At 32.6% G+C, this 22350-nt stretch overlaps 1 protein-coding gene across 17 annotated transcripts in view; it reads right to left on the bottom strand.

The window, feature by feature from the left end:
- Window positions 1-301: 301 nt before the first annotated feature.
- The window catches only part of NLGN1 (neuroligin 1), a 907062-nt gene continuing 885013 nt past the window's right edge, over window positions 302-22350 (bottom strand). For 13 of the 17 annotated variants that reach the window (XM_050780075.1, XM_050780080.1, XM_050780084.1 and 10 more), the window contains 3 exons: window positions 15979-16191; window positions 11788-12577; window positions 302-10973 (listed from right to left, as the gene is read on the bottom strand). In XM_050780075.1, coding sequence (XP_050636032.1) covers window positions 10151-10973; window positions 11788-12577; window positions 15979-16191 — 1826 coding nt within the window. In that variant the 3' untranslated portion in view covers window positions 302-10150. The remainder of the gene's footprint in view (window positions 10974-11787; window positions 12578-15978; window positions 16192-22350) is intronic. The other 4 variants (XM_050780090.1, XM_050780091.1, XM_050780082.1 and 1 more) reach the window with 1 other exon arrangement.

Genomic DNA, 22350 nt, shown 5'->3' with positions numbered 1-22350 from the left:
ATAATCTTGTTAACATATGTCTTGATGTTGGTCATTTTTGATCAGTTATTGCAGATATTCAGTGTGCTTTTTGAAAATGTGACAACAAATCTTTTTCTGTTGTATTGTAAAAGTGTCTTTGAATATAGCTTTCATTGTATTTGTTGTGTTCTCCTTGTTTTGGTTTTCTTTTTTGAAGGTTTCATATACATGTATATTGAATCTCCTTTTTCTATCTTCATATCACTTATGCTTGATTTTTTCTTATTTCTCCCTTCCTCTCCCTCTCAGCTCACATCCTCCATTCCTTCCTTTTTGAAACTTTTTAGATTTTTTCGACTGTTTACTATTTATTCCTATTTCTTTTTGAATATTTTTCTGTCTCTTAAAGCATTCTTTGGTCTGCATTTCTTTTAATTTAGTCTTGATTTTAAAAATTATTTTTTCTTTTATTTATAATTCTTTCTTGAGTTATATTAAAGCATCTCTTAACTTTTCTAATTCTGACTTATGTTGTTATTTCATAGGTTGTATTATATTCTTAATGTTTTCAGTTTATCTAATTTCTATCTCTCAAAAACTTATTAGAATTTCTTACCTGCTATCTCTTTTTCTATTCCTTTTTGTTCTGATAAGTTTATATATTTTTTAGTCCTCTCCTTACATTTTGTGGAAATTAGCAACAGGGAAAAAAACACACATGTCTTTTATTCCCAGTATTTAATCAGCTCTATTTTCCTTGTGAATTTGTCCTTTCCTTATTTAAACTACAGGAATTTTCTACCACTCATATTAATTAATCTTTCATTGCTGATATGTGTTGCAAATACTTACTTTCAATATGTGCTTATCATCAGTTTTTTAAAAATCTTGTTATCTGATGTTTTGACATTTTAATTTTAACTTGTTATTCTTTTTCTTTATTGTTTATGTTGTTTTATGTCTTGTTAATAAATTCTTCCCTACTTCAAGGACATGACAATGTTTTCCTATGCATTCTGAAACATTTAAAATGTGCTTTTATGTTTATATTTTTAATTTGTCTGGGATTGATTTTTGTGTGTAGTATGACATAGGGATGTTTTCTCTATGGGTAGGGATAGCCATTGTTAGCTGAGGCATCTCTCCTTTCTCTTGATTCGTATTTCCCTTTATATGCCATGTTCCTCTTTCTTCATAGATCTGTTTATGGGTTCACTGTTATCCTACACTGGTCTGTCTCTGAACTGATGTAACACTCTTTTGATTACAATAGTTTTATAGTAAATAATGAAATATGGTAGACAAAGTATTTGCTGCTTATTCGTTCGATTCAAAATAATCTTGGCTATTCCTGACCCTTACTCACCTAAAGTGTATAAACAAACAGTGTTGAAATTTTGATTAGAATAGCCTTGAATGTAAGGAGAAATTTGAAACTTATTTTTATTTTCTTCTGTTTTGTCCTTAGAGCTGACATATAGTGTCCTCACATGGAACATTTCCAGATAAATTTTAAAAAAGAATATGTATGTATGTGTATATATATATGTGAATATATGTGTGTGTGTATATATATATGAATATATATATATAATGCCCCCCACATACATACACAGAAAATACACCTTTACACGTTTACACATGAATGACATATTTGTAGAGATTTATATACAAATTGGTGATAGTCAATGTCTTTGGGGAAAGACTAAGGGATTAGAATCTGTAGTAAAAGAGATGTCTACTTTTCACTTTAAAATATTTTGTTTTATCTTATGTATGTATTACTTTTTCATACAAGGAATCCCACTTTAAGACCACACTTGACTGGCCTAAATCCACATCTTAATTATGATAGGTGATTGGTGTGAGAATGATTTTTCTACATCTTCTAACATTTAATACAATGCACCGGGAACCCAGAAGTTCCCAAATGGAAAGTTTAGAGTAATTATCCAAGTTTTCTTACTAAAGATGACTATGATGTCAGGCAAATATTTCACATGGAAAAAAATATATCCTGCAAATGTATCTGATAGCATATTTTGTGCTGTGTGTGTAGAAGAGAGGAAGAGTAATCAGTTGACTGCTAGTAATGTGAGAACAGGGACCACATTTTATTCACTTTTCTATCATTGACAACTAGCTCAGTAACATACATAATAGATGCTTAATAATAATCTTTTAAACAATGAATTAGTGAATAAGCACATCAACAGGTGTTAAAGATATTTTGAGAGTGGTATGTAGGAGTTTGTTGTGGGGTGCGATACAGAACCTGGAACATAAAAGGGCTTAGTAATTGTCACCTGTTGCTTTTGTCAGTACTTTACACACTATCTCTATTACTATTATTCCAGAGATTTATCCTCAACCTGATTCTGCTGGTATTTTTTTTGTTAGTGACTGGTTGAAGATAGAAGTTTATCACCTTTGTTGATTTCATTACTCTGAGGTGGATAGATAGGTCTCCATAGGCTGTAGTGCTGTACCTAATGAGGTAGAATTTAATAGTGTTTAATATCTTGAACATACAATAAAACTCAAATGATCAAGGGCAGTAGAAAGACAGAATTTGCTTAACAATAGTGCATGTAGAATTTTTAAAGTTTTAGTAGAAAGTACATCTCAATCTGAATTATCAGTATGCTATGGCCAACAAAGAATGTAATAGTATTGCAAGTTAAATTAAAATAAATATAGTTTGTGTAATGAGGAAGTTGATAGTGGAACTCTATTAGGCAGTGATGAACTATACGTAAGTGTTTATTATGGTCAATCCTAGACATTAAACTTTCCAAGAAACTTAGGCTTGGGAGCAAATTTGGAGAACAGTGATTAGAATTGTGAAAAGACTGCACTATTTTGTATTGCAAGTGGGATTTTTTGCTTTGAGGAGAAAATAACTCATGGAAGATATGAAAGCTATCTTTAAATATTTGAGAGCAATTCAGGTGATGAAGACTGTATGACCATAAAAAGAAAACAATGGAGCAATAAATCAATATAAAAAGATATCTCAAATAGTCCAAAATGTAGCCAGCTGTTTTAGAATTCAGACCCATGGCAGTGTTCAATGGCAGACTTCACCATTACATGTTGAGGTTGTGGCAAAGGGTTAAGGAACCACTTATAGGGCTGGATCAGATGAGATTTATGCTGGAAATTTCATATTCCATGAAATTTGAATTGGCATACTGTAGCATGACTTCAGATAGGGCTGTATTTATTATTTGGAAAGATGGCTGCCAAATACCTTAACTGGTGAACTGACTCAATAGAATTCAACTAACATTTTTTTTGAACTCAAGAAATGTTGATTTGTGTTTACTGTTTTGAGACATGTAAAATAGACAAAACGAGGAATTGTACAATGATTTGCTACAGAGTATAGCATAGAAAGTGGTCTAAATCAGTCCAAATGTTTGAACCTATTCCAAACTTGACAATGGTTGTATGTTAGTAAGTCATAGAATTGGCCACGTGTTTAATACCCATTATGTTGCCTGACACATAGTAGACACCATTTGTTGAAAGAAGAAATGACTAATTTCTTTCACTGCTTGATTGATGTTCACTAGTTTCTAACCTGCCTGAGGAAGAGAGGAAGCCAATTCCCAAGGCACCAGTTAGTCAGATCCCCTTTTAAGACTTTCAGCACAACTTTACCTCCTTGGAGAAGAGGCCATAACTAGTAATAGGATAGGCCATGGAAATAGGAGCCACAGTAACTGGTAAGAAGATCTCCTGTAGTGCAGAGGAAGGCAGCTCTGAGAACAAAGTTGAGTATTTTCAGGGGAGATAGAAATGTTTTAACTAGATAGTCAATCAACTCTCCAAAATTGAGACAGTACTTCAAATTAGAGCATTCCATTAGAAAATATTGCTTTCACATGAACATTCACAGAGTATATTTGAAACTTTTTTTGAACTCAGAAATAACATCCTGCAAACCATAAGGAAATATAAAACTAGTGAAAATGTAATCATATCAAACAACATCAAATTTTACAAAACATCAAAACCTGTTTATGGAAAGTGAAATTGTTAGAATATGTTTTTTAACTGTTTAATTTATTTGGTGCCCATGGCCATATGTGGCCACAGAGACTTGTAAAGCAATGCTAATTCTTTTATTTAGCCACTGGAAACATTTTTCTTTAGGCTATGTATGAGGAAATTCTATGATGTCCTCTTTGCTGTATTCTTAACTTGGGCTATATACAGATGAGAGATGATCTTACTTCACACAGTCTTCCTACCAAGATCATTACTGATTAGATAGTATAGAACCATAAACATTTCAGTATAGGTTTTATTTTTATTTGTTTCTGGTGACACGATTTGATCAAGACTTGGATCAAGAATTAAATTTATGATATCTTCCTAGATATTATTAATTTTGTTCTCTAAGAATAATAGATTTATGATTTAAAGAGATTTATTTAAATTCCTTTTCTCTTCTTTTTAAAAAACTGTCACACATCTCTATTTAAAACACTGTTTGGATGCAAAAAGTCATTAATTCAAAATTGAGAAGTTTTTCTTCTTTTTTTCTCTCTCACTTCCTCCTTTTTTCCATTCTTTTCTTTCTCCTTCTCCCACTTTCCCTCTCTCTTTTCTGAAAAATTGTGTCCAAGCTTCCCAAATCTATTCTCTAAATTCTTGCCCTGCATTCACCAAGAGGTGAAAAGATCAAAAAATATCATTGTTTCTATCAAGTGAGAACTGTCAGGTGTGGGTAAGCAATACAAAGATTTTTGTAAGAAAACACTTATCTTAGTAATGTTTTTCTGTGAGGCAAACAGAGAAGAAATTATTTCTGAGTTTAAAAATAGTCAACACAACTTGGAAAACATGGTAATATTTATTCATGATAATAAACATGTTTTTAATGAAAGACATAGATGTCCAAACACAAACTGAATCATGACAACCCAATGGTCTTTTTCACAAAAACCGTGACATATGTCCCATTAATTTGCTAAATGATATGAATGCAGAGAAAGGATGAATCAAAACCACTAAAATCCTTTTAAACACACCATCTAGTTTAGATGTCAACTCTGAAAATGGCATTCAAAAATGGTCCCTCTGTTTTACATTTATCTGCTGAGTTTTTGTTACTGTACCCTTACCAATTTCTTAAAAGCTTTAATTGTTATCATTCATTTCAACTCAAAACTGCTAGCAATTTGGTTTGACTTTCCATAGAGGACTAAATTCAGTCACATTAATATATATGTAGGTAGTTATACAATGTCATTTGTAAGTATATGGGTCTGAAAGGGTCATTATAAATGTTATATAAACCATATAGTATATAGGGTATATATACTATGTGGTGTATGTAATAGCTGACTAGAAAAAAAATATATACCTATCTACTATATGATTATCTCTAATAGCTTCAGACTTCTTTTAAATTAAACTTAATATTTGGAACATTTTTAAAGTTTGTTAGAGATTTAAATTTTTATTCTTAAGTACCATCAAGCCAGATGCCTATATAATTGTCACTTTCAAAAATTTACCTCAATCTTTCCCAGAAGCCATTTAGATCCATCTGATATTATTTTAAAAATCAAATTAAACGTAAAAATGTCTAAATAAACTTGTCTTATTGGTAATTTATAATATAGTCTTCCTATTGTACTCTTTAAATTGAATTATCAGAATCTGAAAATTTTAAAAAAAGCTAAGTTTTATAAATAAAATCTCAGGAGGAAAAGGCACTTAAGCCCTGCACGTGGTTATTCCTGTCTGTATTCTCCACAACCCTTATCAAATGGAATTGATTTCTGGCCTGCATACAAATACAGCAAAGTGCCAGAATAAAGTCAAATCAGAATGCTTATGAAAAAGAATCAAGTTGGTCACCAAATGTTTCACATCAGTAGGAAATTTCTTTAGAGACTTCTGATGGCAATTTGAAGGGTATGTTGCTATCAGATCAAGTGCAGGAGAGGTATAAGGCTACTGGAGAAATTCCCTTAGTTTATTGACCAGAAAGCTAAAACATTTGTCGTAACGGGAAAGCTTGACAAGATAATTAAATGAATGATAACAAAATCTCAGCAGGGAAGTGCCCATTAATTGAATGTGTTTGGAAGCATGTTTTCACAAGTATAACCAAATTATCTAATTCCCATTCACATTAAAAAGTGATAGTCTATACCAACTAATTACTGGAAATGAAGGAAAAGGCCAGTACTTTGAACCAATAACACAGAAGAAAACAAAATTACTAACATCAAAAGGCTGCCATATTTGATAGCTTCTTAAGAATTCAGTTCATCATTTCACCCTTTGAAAGTATTTCAGTGAAACTCGCCAAAGAAAAGAATCCCAGTAACTTCTATGTGGTAGTGTCTTTAAAGCTGGAACACATTTCTCACATTCTTTGTATCCTTTTTTGATATTAATATGTGTGTCAGGATGAGTGTGCCAAGAGGTGAAAAAACTGTTGTTATAGATATAACAATTTAGTTTCAGCACTTCACTTCTGTAAGAAAATTAGTGCCATCTGTTTTCCTTTTTAGTGCTACATATAGTTGATAATTTTTTAAAAATGTTGTTGCTGTTTTCATGTACAGATCAGGAAGTCTGAAATAAAGCATCATTTTGGTCAACTTTTATATTTGAAATAAGGAATAAAATAATATATATTCGGATTTTCTGCTTTGAGTTGCCAGCAAGATGTCTCCAAATTGGATATTTTTAATGCTTTAGCAAATTATTTTCCAATTTGCATAAAGTTAGTAATAAACTTTGTTATATATCTGTGGTAGCCAATTAGATTCTGTTCATAGTCAACATGTTCAATAAAGATTTAAGACTATGAAATCTGTCACTTTTATTTTTCTAAACCCATACTCTAAAACATTAATCTGTTGGTAAACATTTGGCAAAAATTTTATATAACAGCAAAACAATGAAATGAAGTTCACTTTCGTGTAATTTTTATATAAATTATAAGCAGCTTTGCCTAATTTTTAATCGGAGCCAGGAGAATCTGAATTAACAAATAATGACAAAAATATTATTTTAATTTTTTACTTACATTGTTTTTCAAAGAAAATTATTATCTAATTAAACACATTTTCAACATACTTTCTAAAATTTAGTAACAGTATTTATTTTCCTTGCATATAAAAATTATGTTTCAGCTTTAAAAACAGTTCTTAATGTTCTGTGTAATTGTGGAACATCCTTTTTCATTCAGAAAACTAGAGACTGGAAATTATAAAAGTAGCAACTAACACTCATTCACAATGACTTTATCACGTGACTGGTGAACAGCTATTAAACCTAGGCTGATTTATCTTCCATAAAGTTATTCTACCCTAATTTAGAGAAAATAATAGGGCTATATTTTGTTTTCCGAAATCATTTTCCTAAATTAATATAAAGAGGATGACAGTTATGCTATATATAGGTAGATGGATAAATGCAGAGCAATAGATTGGTAGATAGCTATAAATATGGCCATCGTTAAAACACAATATTTAATAGAATGTTTGGTTTTGCCAAATGAAGCAATGCATACAAAAGTATTCATTCATATCTTATTTTGCTGTCATTTCTATTCTGTTCTAGTGTTTTGTTTAATTAATACAGTAAAATACAGTGTTCCAATTAAACAATACTTCAGATGCTAAACAATTATTTCTATTTGTGTACACTGGCAGTTCACAGTTTAAAAGCATAACCACCTCAGTCAAAAACTGCATGTAGATCACTCTGGATTTTGAAGACTTTTGCTTCTAACAGAGATTTTTTTTTTTTTTTTTAAATTATGGAGGAATACACACATTTCATTGATAGATAACAATTGGGAGGGGGATTATAATCAAATAAATTCATTGAAATAGATTTTTATCTTTTAGTGCCAGTTTAATATCTTGCTCAGCACGTTTACATTCTCTTAGCATGGCAACTTTCTATTCATTACTTTATGGTAGTTTAATCACCCCCATTTTATGATCCTAGCTATTTGTATTCCATGAAATATTGCACATTTCTTTTCAGTAGACCTTTTCCTTGATGACCAGAAGTGGAACTTATGTTTCTAACTGAAAACAATTGACACTTTATTTCTACAACATCTGTACCTAAGAGATATTTAACAACACAAAGCTAATCTTTCTTTTTTTCATGAATTTCTGGAGCTTTTAAATTCATAACATTAAAGTTTTATGAGTTTCATCTTAGATGAGACTTGCCTTTAAATACATGTTTGTGTTTTCTGTGGAAGTTACCTATGTGTCTTCAAAAACCCGACTGGTCTAATCTAGAAAAATTACTCTTTGAGACAGTCATGTTTCTTTGTTTTTCTTTTCCTTTTTTTCTTTTTCTTTTCTTTTCTTTTTTTTTTTTTAGAAAAAAGAAAGACAAAACAGCAATAAACATTTTAGCTCTTTAATGAGCAAAGATCATGTTTCTTAGCATTGGACTAATAGTCATTATCCAGATTATCTTTATTTCACACAGTGACCAGTGACATGGCCAAGATGTACAAAGTTGGTTCCATCAAGTAGTATACAATTTTTTTGTATAATAATCTTTCATTCTTGAAAAAGAGTAACTGAAAAGAAAGGTTTCTGTTACTGCAGTTAGTTTGTCAGAGAAAGTTCTTTGCATTATCTTATAAACTATCAAAATTGCTAGTCATCTGAAAAAATGTAAAAAAAAAATCACATAACTTTAGTCTAATAGAAATATAGTACAGGTAAGAGAGAAAGTATTTATCAGGATGTGCTCTTTAAGTCCATCTCATTTTTTTTAAATATAAATGTACATCTGATTACATATACAAACATTTGGAAAGGTCTGTGATATACTGTTACTGGTAAACAACAGGGGGATGAAGAGTTTCCTGTGGTCTGAGAATATTCATTTAAAATCACACGTATGTGTAAGACTAAAATCCTCCAGGTGTTGACTCTCCTAGGTTCTGTATCTACGTTGCACTCTACTGAGATTGCGTGAGTAAATTCCAGTGAATGAACCTCAGTGAGAAAGATAAGTGATGTAAAGAGGGACATAATTTTATAATGAATTGTTATTAGTAAACGTTTTGTCATGCAGCATAAGTAAATCAATGAACTCAGAACTATAATCAGAGTGTTAATACTGGGGCATCCTCATATCATGAAAGACTGTTGCAAGTAACTCTTTGGACACACTTCACCTTACCAAAAGGAACAAAATACAGAGTAACCAAAAAAAACACAGCAACTTATAGATCCTGTACCACATGTCCAATTAGGGTTATAGTTCTATAAATTATCTAGATGAGAATGAAAAGAACATTGAAAACAGGGAATTTTTTTTCTGGGATTCATATCAGCGAGTATTCACCACTATACCTATAGTTTCTTCAAATACCTTTAATAACTAATTCCTTCTATATTGAAACTACTGTGAATTATTTTATTGTAATTACTTTTGCCCCTTAAAATCTTTAGGTTCTGCCAATTGATGGAGGAAGCTTCTATTAAAAACTCCAATGGGATGAGAAGAATTTTAATTACAGCTTAATCAGCAGCACAGCCACCAAGCATATAAATTATCATGCACATCGTGCTAAAAATATCCAGTTTCCTTTATCCCCACAACTTTATACTGACAGCACTTATGTGATAATGTTGTACCTGCCAGTCTTTAAACTTCTTTGTTTTACTGGCAAATTTCAGCATGAGCCTTTGCTAAGGCCATTAACAGCATTGACGCTTTGTGTACTTATCCAAATATGTAAATATGGTCTACACAATAAAACGGCTCCAAATAAAAACTGGTGAAAATTATCTGACATTCCATTGGTGTGTCCCTTGTGCATATTCATAGTTTTTTTATTTTTATTTTTTATATTTCAGACATAGTTCTTTCCTGTTTGGTGTTCCACATGCCTAATTCCATTATGTAACTTAAATCTTCAAAAAATTAATTCTTGAATGTGAATGAAAAAGTATCATTCGGCACAATTGCTTCAAGCAATTGAAATTTGTTTTTAAAGTTGATTTGTATATACACAATTCATTTTTTTCAAAACCCCCAAAGTTCTTGATATGTATAGTCACATAACATTCCTCCTTATTTAAATAGTAAGTCTTGTAGGTTGAAAGCCAAGGAATCTTCAGTAATCGTTTACTGCAATCCACCAAAAAAATAGTTTGTTTCTGTTACCTGGCTATACCCTGGTTGTTGAATGTGAATGGGGGTGGGGATGGGGATGGGGCAGAGTATTGTTCTGTCCTCCGGTAAATGTGTTGAATGTGTGTAAGGGCTGAATCCCTGGTATGGTGTTGGGAATCATTGTAATGGTGTTGGGTGTCATTAAGGGAACATCATCAGGTGACCTCCTCATAGCTAGTGTGTAATCTGGGGGACAGGCGGTCCGAAGAACCACCTCATGTGGATGGATGGACTCACATTCATGATCCAAATCAGTGTGCTTCATTTGGAGGGACATGATTTCTTCTTCTTGTGCATGGGTTAGATCATTGGTAGTAGTGCGCTGAGGGCTGCATCTCCTGTGAACATCATGTCTCCTCTTATCCTTTTTGTAGTACAGGGCTGCAAAGGCCAAGATGTTCAGAAACAGCAGTGATGCTCCAACTGCAATAGTGACACTCAGCTCTGTTGAGTAGTCCCTTTGATCCACTGAAAATGGACTTGGTTGTTGTTTGGGATCATCCTGCTTGGCAGTGGGAAAGGCCGACGTGACAGGTACAGAATTTTTTCTCGTAGGTCTGAAAGTGATGTCAGTTGATGGCACTTTAGTTGTTGTAGAGGTATACTGAGAAATGTCATTGAGATTATGCAGATGAGGTACCAACTCCAACCAGAGGTTCACCTTATTGGCTCTGTAATGTTCTTTAACTCTTGGTTTTAATCCAATATGGAGATAAAGTTGGTCTTTCTGGGAATATCTGGTCCATGCTACTTCTTCAAAACGGTTGGGTTTGGTATGAATGAATTTCGTGTCTTGAGGGACTGGTTGATTTGGGTCACTAAAAAGGAAAAGATAAAGTTATTTTGTTTTTTACTTAAAATCACACTACTTTAACATATAATAATTAAAGAGATGGCTCAGCAATGCTTTAGATTGTTTTTTAAATTAACTTGGGTCAATTTAGAAATATAAATCTCCTAGCAGGCAGATTGTTCGATGAATAATAATGTAAGGCAATAAGTCTCACATTCTTGTTCTCTCTGCCTATCCTGAGATGGGCTACTATCTACCCAAAGATTTTAAAGAATTATTTAAATACTCACATACTATGAGTTGTCTCATAGGCAAACTAGCAGAGATGACACGGAATAGTGGAAAGGATTTTTGATTTTAAATTAGTAGATAAAGGGTTGAGACTAGGTTCTGCTATATACCAGACATGTGACCATCTCTATGACACTCCCAGAACCTCAGGTCTCTTTTTCGTAAAGTGGGATTAATAGTACCTGATCTGCCAGATTCAGAAAGGTAGTTGGAAGGATGAAAGAGTGTTGTGAATTACAAAGCACTATAAAATAATATTTTGTACTGCTGAACAATAGTAAGTCTTGTATAATTCAAAAACCAAAAGCATATGTAATTAAGTAATGCAATTGAGATATGTACTTTCTTAACAAGCTTCTAAAACACCAGAAATAATAAGGCAATGACTTTTAAAAACACCATAATGTAGAATTAATTTTGAATAAAGGATTGTAATAGATTGCAGGTATTAATCCAATATGAGATTATCTGGGCATAAATATCTATTATTTTAAAATGGTTAAAATAATATTTTTATTAAAAATAAACTTCATTCCTTAGGTACATACCCAGTTTTAGCAAAATTTGTCCAGTATGTCATTACAACTGCACTCAGCATCACATCATTTTTGGAAAAATTGCAAGGAAATAACTCTGTAGGACCAATCATGGGGATTCCCAGGACATAGGGAACCTCGTCTCCGTGGGCTGCATCAGCCCAAGCTGGAACCTGATCTGTTTGGCAATGATGGTAAAAGGCATAGAAGTACGTAGGTGAACCAAAGTTTGAGTGAAGATCTGCTGTGGCTACAGCTGGTGCCACCCACTGATGGTCCGTAAACAAAGCCAATAATGTCTTTCTTCTGGTTTCAGGGTTATGACGGTCAGCCCAGTCAGTATACATGAACTTAATGGTTTCTCTCAAAACATCTTTGCCTTCAGGATATCCGTATAAATTATCAACAAAATTTGAAACAGCGAAGTCAAAATCACTAGCTGATATACCATCATCGCTATCTACTATATTTTCAACAAATTTTAACCCTTCCCCTTGGTTCACTCCTAACATTATATCATAGTTGAGAAACTCTCCTTGCTCCATCAATATCTGAGGGTCATCTGGTATTACATCACCATCAATCACAGGTCCAAAGGCTATGTGGTATCGAGCTGGTTGAATATCTTGGTCAACAAGTTCTTTGTAAGGCTTCTTCTGTAGGCATTCCACTAACTCTACTGTATCTGAAACATTGCAACCAACTTTTGTGGCCAACATTCTAGCATATTTTGCAGGTTGAAAACTGACAGCCCAGCTGGAAAGGGCTGTTCCACTTTGAGCTATTGCTCGTTGAAAAAGTCCTATGGGAAAATCAACAAAGAATTTTAGATGATCTTTGAGTAATGTTGTGGTAAAACAGTAACATCTGATATTTTAGACATGTATATAAAAACCCAGATACAACTCAAGAAACAGGGAGATAGAGACATTTTTGCTTAAGGGAATTACACAAAGCCAACTGCAGGGTATAGTGGATTAGAGAGGTGGATCTAATTCTTCTGCTTTGAGTGGCACCTGCTTTAGGGATCAAGAAGCCTCAAAGAGGTAGCAGGCAAGAAGAAAAGGAGAAGATGTAGTGGTACAAAGTCCCAAATATGTTCTTCAATGAGTGTGTAAATACTTATCATCAACATTAACCAGATGGGGCCAATCTTCTCCTATTCAAGTCCTCAACAGACTCTACATTGTCTGTTTGGAATATTTCCTCTAGCTTGGCTGTGCCTATCTTCCTTCAAAATAGTTCTATATATTTGTTTTAACCAGATGTTATTTGAAAAAGAATTCTTGAAGGCTCACACAATGACTGGGGCTGGCTGTTTGTTTATACCCTGGGGTTGGCCCTGAATTCACACAAAACAGAATATTACTTTAGACGTACTCTTTCCAATCTTCATGTCAGACATAGTATGCTGAATATTCATCTTTCAGAAGAAGACATAACATTTGAACTGTTTTCACTAGGCTAAAGAAAAAACCATCAGCAGACAGATTTAGTGTGGTGTGATTTAACTTTTGCCACTGTTGAATGTACACTACTACTCTTATCATAAAAGATGAAAAGCACATGGTCCACTGCTTTTTACTTAATTGCATTTAAGAATTGTAAATGATGGTTCCATATGCAGTTTGTTAAGTGCTGCATGTCATTAAAATTTACAAACGCACTTTATCTTCTCATTAAGGTATTTTTCTGATAAAATTCCTTTTTTAAAAATATAGTTTATCTATTTGCTTTTAAATATTTAAATTTATTATCACTTTCCAAATACAGCTTTGTGCTTCAGTTATTTAAAAACATGCTTAATTATTCATATGTGTTAATGAGATAAAAACTCTTTTCACAAAGGTGTTGAAGCACTGTCTGAATTAGAAGGAGAGCTTTAGATATTTTTAACCTAATATGCCTATACATTCAACATGTCTGTAACATGTTCCCATACAATTCTAAAGCTATTTTAAAAATCTAACAGTATTAATATACATTTATTTTGGTTTTCTGACATCTTTATAAACATTTTTTAGTTTACTAGAACAAAGTATGCTAGAGCAAATGATACAAATGCAGATAATTTTAAAAATTATGTAGCTGTTTATTAACGGTTGCTCAGGAAAATATTTTAATAAATAAAAATTATATAACTAAAATAGATCTGGTGATTTCTATATTATTTCCCATTTCAGGGACTCAACATTAACTAAATATACTGAAAGAGATTTAGAAGGAAAGGCACATCATGTTCAATATATCCTAAAATATACCACCTAGATGGTATTGGGAACACCACATGTTTTATCATTAGTGAAAGTGCCTCTTGTGTGGATGCAAGATGGGGTTTACTCACAGTATATCCAGGCCTGAGCATTGGTGCAGCCCTTTGTGGGGTTTATTGCCTTTAAAGTTTACATGTACATTGGAGGCAGAATCAGCTTGATGATTTCAAGAGATTTTTTTTGAGCATCTCCTGATAAAATCAGGCAGCTCAGTCTGGAGATAGGTTTAGGCCAAACCTAAGTTCATGTCTTTTTCCAGAGATAGACAGATTTCCCTGAAGTGTATAATAAAATGTTGTATTTTCAACAGTTTGCATAACCATTTCCCACTGTTTACCACACCATCAGCTGATGACTAGCAGTGTTAGCTGATGAACTAACTGACTCATCTTTTAAACCGTGCTAGTTTTATACTAGCTAAAGGTGGCTTTCATGTCAATTTTTGATCAAGTGGCCCCGAGGAACCTATATAGGTGGCTTAGTGTTGCTTTAGTCACATAGTGGCATTAGGAAAAATACTGAGATTAGAACAATCTAAAGTATATAGGTGGCTTAGTGTTGCTCTAGCTACATAGTGGCATTAGGAAAAATACTGAGGTTAGAACAATCTAATCTGTTTAATTAAAAACCACTAAATTTATTATTTCAAAAGAAGCCATTTCTTTACAGATGAAATCTCTCTTGGAAATGTTCATCTGTGTTATTTTGTCATCTTGAATCAGAATTGTACTAATATAAATGAAATCTTATATAAACTGTGTTAATAAATTGAGTCTATATATGATTCTCCAAATATACAGATTCATTTAAGGACTGGCTATTCTTTTGAAATTCAACACTCATGTGTTTTTGATACCAAAAACAAATATCATATATCTGGTGTTCCTATCACAAAACTCAACCTTACAAATTAAGATGCTTCATGAATTATATTTGACAGTATATACTTTCTTCTTGGATATAAAATGACAATAAAAGATCAGAAATTAAAAGATGGTCTGCGTTTTTATATATCCTCTGTCTTCCTCTCTATTATACATAAATAATGCAGAAAAAGTATTTGCTTTGCAAATTTCTCCAGCAATACTCTTCTGTTCTTGTGAAATTTCAAATTAATAATGCAGTCGGAATGGGTGATTCTATGCATGGTAAAATGGAGATGGAATTCATAAAGAACAATATGGTAAGCCTTGGACAGGCACTTTGGAAAAAATATGTCAAAGCCAGAAGATGGAAATGAGAAAAATATTTCATGGATTTCAGCAGCCTCAGTACTCCATGCTGCCTTGCCAAGTTTAAGGAGGAAAATAATGCTTTTGGAGCTAAAAATAGAAAAAACACTGAATCAAATGTATTTTTCTTTTTAATCAAAAGCTCTACCAGTGACCTTGATGCTTTGACAATTTTGGATCATGCATGCAAAATAATCAACAGTCCATTCTGTACTCAGACAACAAGCGAAATCACATGTTTTCAGACAAACTAGCTTACGACTGCTTCGTTAGCTTCATACTAATAAAGGGTTTAAAATGTCTATTGTCTTGAAAATAGATGATATACAATCCCTGCATTTAAAAAGTCTCATCTTTGATTTTGATCACTTGAATAAACAAAGATGACAGAACTGTAGAATGTCTTTGTCTGATTTTTTCCTCAAATCACCCTTTAAAGGAAAGAAGAGTAACTGTAATACTAACTATTCTGAAGTGTGCTTGAAAGGGCATCCTTACCAAGCTCCACAGGAGACAAAGAAAAGAGTTTGACGAAAATTTAAACATGCACAGAAAAGCTGAAGAAACAAAGCTTTAAACAGATATTGAGTTCAACCTAACACTCAGTTTGAACAGAGAAATATACAGAGCATCACATACTATTGATGGTGGTGGCATGCAGACACCAAAATTGTCAAAATTTGCAACCTGCATAATACCTTTGGTTGAATTGCTCCAACGGTTACCTTCAGAATAATGGGATAAAGTCAGCAGATTGACACATGAACCCCCAGCACCAGATCCAAAAACAGTGATTCTTAAGGGGTCACCACCAAAGAATCCAATGTTTTCACTAGTCCATCTTAAAGCTTGTATGAGATCAAGGAGTCCATAGTTCCCCTTTGCAGCCTGATCCCCTGTACTCAAGAAACCTGAAAAATATAAATTTGAAAAACACCTTTTGAGCTGACATGAACCAAATAGACATCAAATTTAAATACAAATGAAGCCTATATTAATCAAGGTAAGGACAGTCCAAGTTCATTAGTAAAGATTATTTCCCACCATAATAAAAGAATTTACTTTAGCAAGAATAGCAGTGACTGAAATCTGAAAAATGACATTTATCTTCTCCAAATGCCTCCCAACTTATCCAGGTAACAGGTAACAGGGACAGATAAAGGGAATGCAAACATTCTGAAAACCTGAGGAAAGACATTCCAGGGGCCAAGTTACTCAGTGGAGACATTTGGATAGTATCATGGGGCTTATGTAAATGTGCATTTTGCAGAAAACACTATGTCTGTCCTCAAGTTGCTTGTCATCGAACGTGGTTGAAATGTTAGGCATGTGTGGCAGAGTAGCAGGATGGAAATGTGTAGAGCAGGCGGGTATTTCTCTAAGACTTGTAGAGAAAGATTTGGTAAACTCCATAAAATTATATAGAACTCTGCATGTATATGACTATGTACATTTTTATCAATGATGATCAATGATTAAGAAAGAATTACTGTGCCAGAGATGACTTGAAGACACGGTTAGGACTACTTTAAATGTCAAACTGAGGGGAGCTACTCAGTTAGCAAATGGTGTAGAATAATTGAAGGTTTTTGAAAAGTTCAGACATATATTTCTGGAATGCTCAAAGCTCTGCTTTGTAGTAAATCTGAAAATGAGTGGAAAATGAGGTGAATCTGAAAATGAGCGGGAGAGAAAATGGAGGCAGGGGAGAGAATTTAAGGATCTGAACTGACAGAATGGCAAAGGCAATTGAAAAAAAGAAGACGGATAGAAAAAATATTGTGGCATTAAGATCTGAGTAACTGTTTTACCTATGAAAGTTGTAGAAGGGAGAGTCAAACATATTACTTAGCAATATCTTAAACATATTCACTCATTTAGCTGACCTAATAGCTTTTATAGTGTGTTTATTATAACTTGTAAAATAAACATCTATTCTCTAATATATTTTTGCATTTAGTATAAATGAAAATGTAGAAAGTGTTTCATAAAATACTCCATCTTATGGACTATTTTATATTATGTAGAAAATATTTAGAGTCCTATTAGATATAAATTGATTATATTCAGGGATATAATTTCCAATCTCAACAAATTTATAGAACCAATTTAAAAAAATTAATTCTGTTATTGGAGACTTATTATAGAAATTCAATATAATGGGTCAATGTGATAAAAATTATTTTATTCAATTTGAAATATATCTTTTTGTAAAATAAGCTAAGACATTGATTACATTTATGAAAACAAAACCATGATAACACTACCTATCAGGTTAGCAAATAAATCCATAATCAAACTGAATATATGGATAAGAAATTCTTTAGGATCATTATAGAAAGGAATAGATGAAGACAAATCCTCCTGAATAATTTTGAAAACTTTGAAGAAATGAAAGTGCTTAGTTATTCTTTTCCTACAAGATCAAAAATTCTAAGAAATAAAACTGCAGTCTCTAACTCATTGTGTGTGTGTGTGTGTGTCTCTGTGTTTGTGGAATCCTTAAAATGTTAACTTTCCTTAAGACTAAAATTGTAAAAACACAGTTAAAATAAACAAATTTTTCTGGTCATACCCATTCTCTTTTATTGAATTTGAATAATAATTTTTAAAAAATTTTATGGTGTCTTCTTAGATAGAAGTATTTGCAAATACTCAGTATGCATATAAATTAGAGGACAATAAAATACAAAACAGAAGCATGGCAGGGAACTCTTTTAACTCTATTTGCTATCATATCAACTTTGGTATAAGACAGAATTATTAGTTTACATTTCTGAAAGACTCTCTTACAAATGTTTTGGTCTATAAAGACAGACTATTGGCAAGAACTCTGAAAACAATATTACGGAAGGATTACTGTACATTAGATAGAGAAACTCTTGAAGGAAAAAGGATGTGTGTGTGTCTGTGTGTGTGTGAGAGAGAAAGAGAGAGAGTGAGTGAAAGAATAAGAACATAATACTCTTGTTATTAGGTTGGTGCAAAAATAATTGCAGTTACGTTCGAATTACTCCACTTACTTTCAAATGAATCTTTACATCCATACAGAATTGAATTACTCATAAAATAATCATCATCCAATGTGTAGCATGTAGAGAACCATGGTAATAAGACAATTATTTCCACATTAACTAAATTGTATCCCCTCTATAATTCCAGTTATAGATGCACTCTTTAGTCAAATAGCTTTGTGTTTATATAACAGTGCTGTAAAAAAAAAGAGTTCCTCTGAAGAGTAACTTCTACTTTATACATAGTCTAAAGAAGTCTTGTAATACATTCAAGAAAGAGTTTTAAATAAAATAAATTCAGTTCAAAAATGTCATTATTAAACCACAGCATAGAAAATGGAGTAAACCATTGGGTAGAAGTTATTGTGTTGTAGCCTCAAAATGTCCAAGATTACTCAGTCAAGCTCCATTTTTACCCTTCAGTACTGAATTTCTCTTACTCCTGATTCTAGTGTATTTCATGTGTATGTTTATCTATCTATCTATCTATCTATCTATCTATCTATCTATCTATCTATCTATCTGTCTATCTATTTATCCATCTATCCATTCATCCATCCATATCATCTATCTGAAACTAACTGATCATTAGAGTGAATTTAGAAGACCATGTTGGGTTTTATTTTATGAAAAACTGATAGCAGCTGTCTTTATTAAGGCCGCTGACCAAGCAAATAACATGTCTTCAGACCTGGTAGAGAGATATATACTTGCATACATTTTTTGATTACTGATGGTATAACATCCTGTGGCTAAATTAAAGGCACAAAATGAGGAAAGTTAAATTGCTGTCTCAAAAGAGATACAGTTTGCTAATTACCCAAGTGATGTACATTGGCAGCATTCTTTATACCTTGCTATCTAGTGAAGCAGTCATTTAAAGTTCTTTTTAAATTGACTTAGCTGTTATGTCCTTAACAGCACCACTATTTCAGATCACTCTAGCTGAAACTTTACATTGAAGTGCTCAACTATAGTCCAGTCATTGGGGAACTCAATTTTGCAGAGTCCTCACTTCATGATTACTTTGGAGAAGAAGGCTTTTCCTTTAATGTCACTTAAATCATTCTTAACAGATAGTCACTACTTTATCTGACTTTTCTTGACACTCATTTTAAGTTCCTGGGATGTGTGACTAATTATTGTAGTAACACATTGACACATTATTGTTTTTGTAAAATAGAGTAATAATGACTATAAAACAAACTCGTTTCCTTTTCAGAAAAATGCACAAAATTATCCCCCCAAAAATTCAACTACTTAATTTACTTGACTCAGGAATATAAAACTTTAACAATTAGTAATTTTAAACTTAAGGCTAACTCTCAAAATTCATAATTGCAATTATGCTAAAAATTATTTGACTGATTCATATATCTACTACAATTGTCATTCACCTATTTGTTCAAACAGAATTTAATACCAGTCTTCCCACCTAAAAACTCAGTGTATCAAAAAACATTTCCATTTGTGGTTCCTACATGAAACTACTAGTTCTACTGAGTTGATTACATCTACTGAGCAGGCTTAGTTTGAGTTTTCTGTTTACCTGAACTGGCAACAAGAGTTAGTTTCAAGTGCTAGAGAGAAACCAGGTAATTGCACATGGGTGCACAGGCTCTTGTAATGGAAAAATAAGACCAGGCCTGAAATAAATTGGACAAGAGGAAAATAAATAAAAACAGATAATTACTGTGACCAAGGTATTGGCTTAGGTTACTGTTGTCTATGGAACTCAGATAACTCTCTGATTGGCAGATCCTAAGGAGTGTGAAAGGAGCTAATTTAAATTGTCAGGCAGTAGCCCTGCGGTTTATTGGTTGACCCAATTTATACTTAGGTCTTTTACAATACAATCAAACAACCATGTACAAATATCTTTAGAATGCTAAAAGCAAAAAAAAAAAAAAAAAAAAAGAATGCAGACTATTTACATTTGAGATGACAACTAGAATGTCAGAAATGTAAGATGACAGTGATTCTATACTGTAGCTGTGCTTCCTTCTTTTTTTAAGGTAGGAACATATTTGAGTGTCTATGTTTATAGTTGTTAATTTCTAGAAACACTGAATAGAATACAGTATTATTTTTAGCCCACATTATGTAGCTCAAGCTATAAGGTAGAAAAGAAATTTGCAGTGTTTATCAATGCTGTTGCCTGGATACAGATGACTGTGGTTTGTTCTTTGAGTCACATTGCTAAGTATTTCACAATAGAGACCATACTGAGTATTAAAGAGCCAGCCTAGCAGATATGAGACTCTGAATGATAGTGAGATGTCCTTCTAGGGACTTGGGAATACGGATCAAAAAAATAGCTCTTTAAGGACTTTGGATCTTAAACATAAAAGGATTTAAAACTGTGGAAACAAAACCTTGAATTCATCCAGCTAAAAATCCAACTAGAAATCCTATGGGCTAACTCTCCTTATCTTTTCAGTTGCCAAGTTCAGTCATGTCTTCCTCTGCATTCTGCCTCTGTGTCGTGCTTTAAACTTTATGTCACGGACTTATTCCAGGTCCTCCTCCTTTCTTCTTAGACCCTTGAAATCATTATAACTAGTCAATTAACCTCCAAACTTTCAGCAAGTAAGTATTCCTTCTATCTGTCACTACTCACGTTTGAAAAATATTCTCTTCTAATGGGGTGACATGGCTATATGGAAATAAAATCCTCATGCTAGAATGTGATTAGTTTCCCTTTATTTCTGTTTGAGTCAAAATTGTTTAAAATATAATGTATTAAAATCCCTACAATTAGGCATATATGGCCAAATGATTCTTGACAAAGGTGCCAAGACTATACAATGGCAAAAGAACAGTTTCTTCAACAAATGATACTGGGTAAACTGGATATCCAGATACAGATCAATAAAGTTGGACTCTCAGTATACACCATATAAAAATTAACTCAAAATGAAAAAATCCAAAACTATTAAACTCCTAAAATAAAACATGTATTAAAAATTTCAGGAAATTAGATTAGGCAATGATTTCTTGGATATTAAACCAAAAGCACAAGAAACAAAATAAAAAATAAATAAGACTACACCAAACTTCAAAACATCTGCGCATCAAAAAAACAATCAACAGAGTGAAAGGAAACCAACAGAATGGGAAAAAACAATTGCAAATTATGTATCTGATACAGCATTAATATCCAGAAATTTTTACAAGTAAACAACAACAACAAAAAACCCAAATAACCTAATTAAAAAATGGGCAAAGAACTTAAATAGACATTTCTTCAAAGAGATATACAAATGGACAATAAACACATGAAAAGATATTCAACATTACAAGTCATTAAAAAATGCAAATCAAACCCACACTGTAGTATCTGCTCATACCTATAGGATGACTACTATCAAAAACTAGGAAATACTTAGTGTTGGCAAGGATGTAGGAGATTTGCAACCCTTGTTTTGGTAGGAATGTAAAACATGTAGCCCTTATCAAAAATAGTTTGGAGATTCCTCAAAAAATTAAACATAGGATTAGTATATGATTCAGCATCCTTCTTCTGTATATATATGTATATATACAAAAGAATTCAAAGTAGGATCCCAACATGAAATGTGTAAGTCCATGTTCATCTAAGTACTATTTATAATAGCCAAGAGGAAGCAACCCAAGTGTTCATTGACAGATGAACACATAAAGAAAATACAGATAAAGAAGATATACATATGATGCAATATCGTGTAACTTTAAAAAAGAAGCAAATCTTGTTACATGCTACAACATGGATGAGCCTCTAAAGACAATGTGCTATGTGAAATAAGCCAGTCACAAAAAAAGCAAATACTGTCGGATTCTACTCATATGAAATATCTAAGGTAGTCACAATCATAGAAAGAGAAATTAGAAAGGTGGCTACCAAGAGCTGTGGAGAGAGGGGAAGGGGGAATTAGTATTTAATGAGTATAGAGTTTCAGTGCTGTATGAGAAAGTTCTAGAGATCTATTGCTAAACAATGTGAATATACTTAATATATTAATATAGTTACTGCACTGTATATGTACAAATGGTAACAATGATAAATTTAATGTTAAT

Source organism: Macaca thibetana, chromosome 2 (assembly GCF_024542745.1).
Source record: "Macaca thibetana thibetana isolate TM-01 chromosome 2, ASM2454274v1, whole genome shotgun sequence".
Lineage (NCBI taxonomy): Eukaryota > Metazoa > Chordata > Mammalia > Primates > Cercopithecidae > Macaca > Macaca thibetana.
This window is presented reverse-complemented; position numbering and strand designations above follow the sequence as displayed.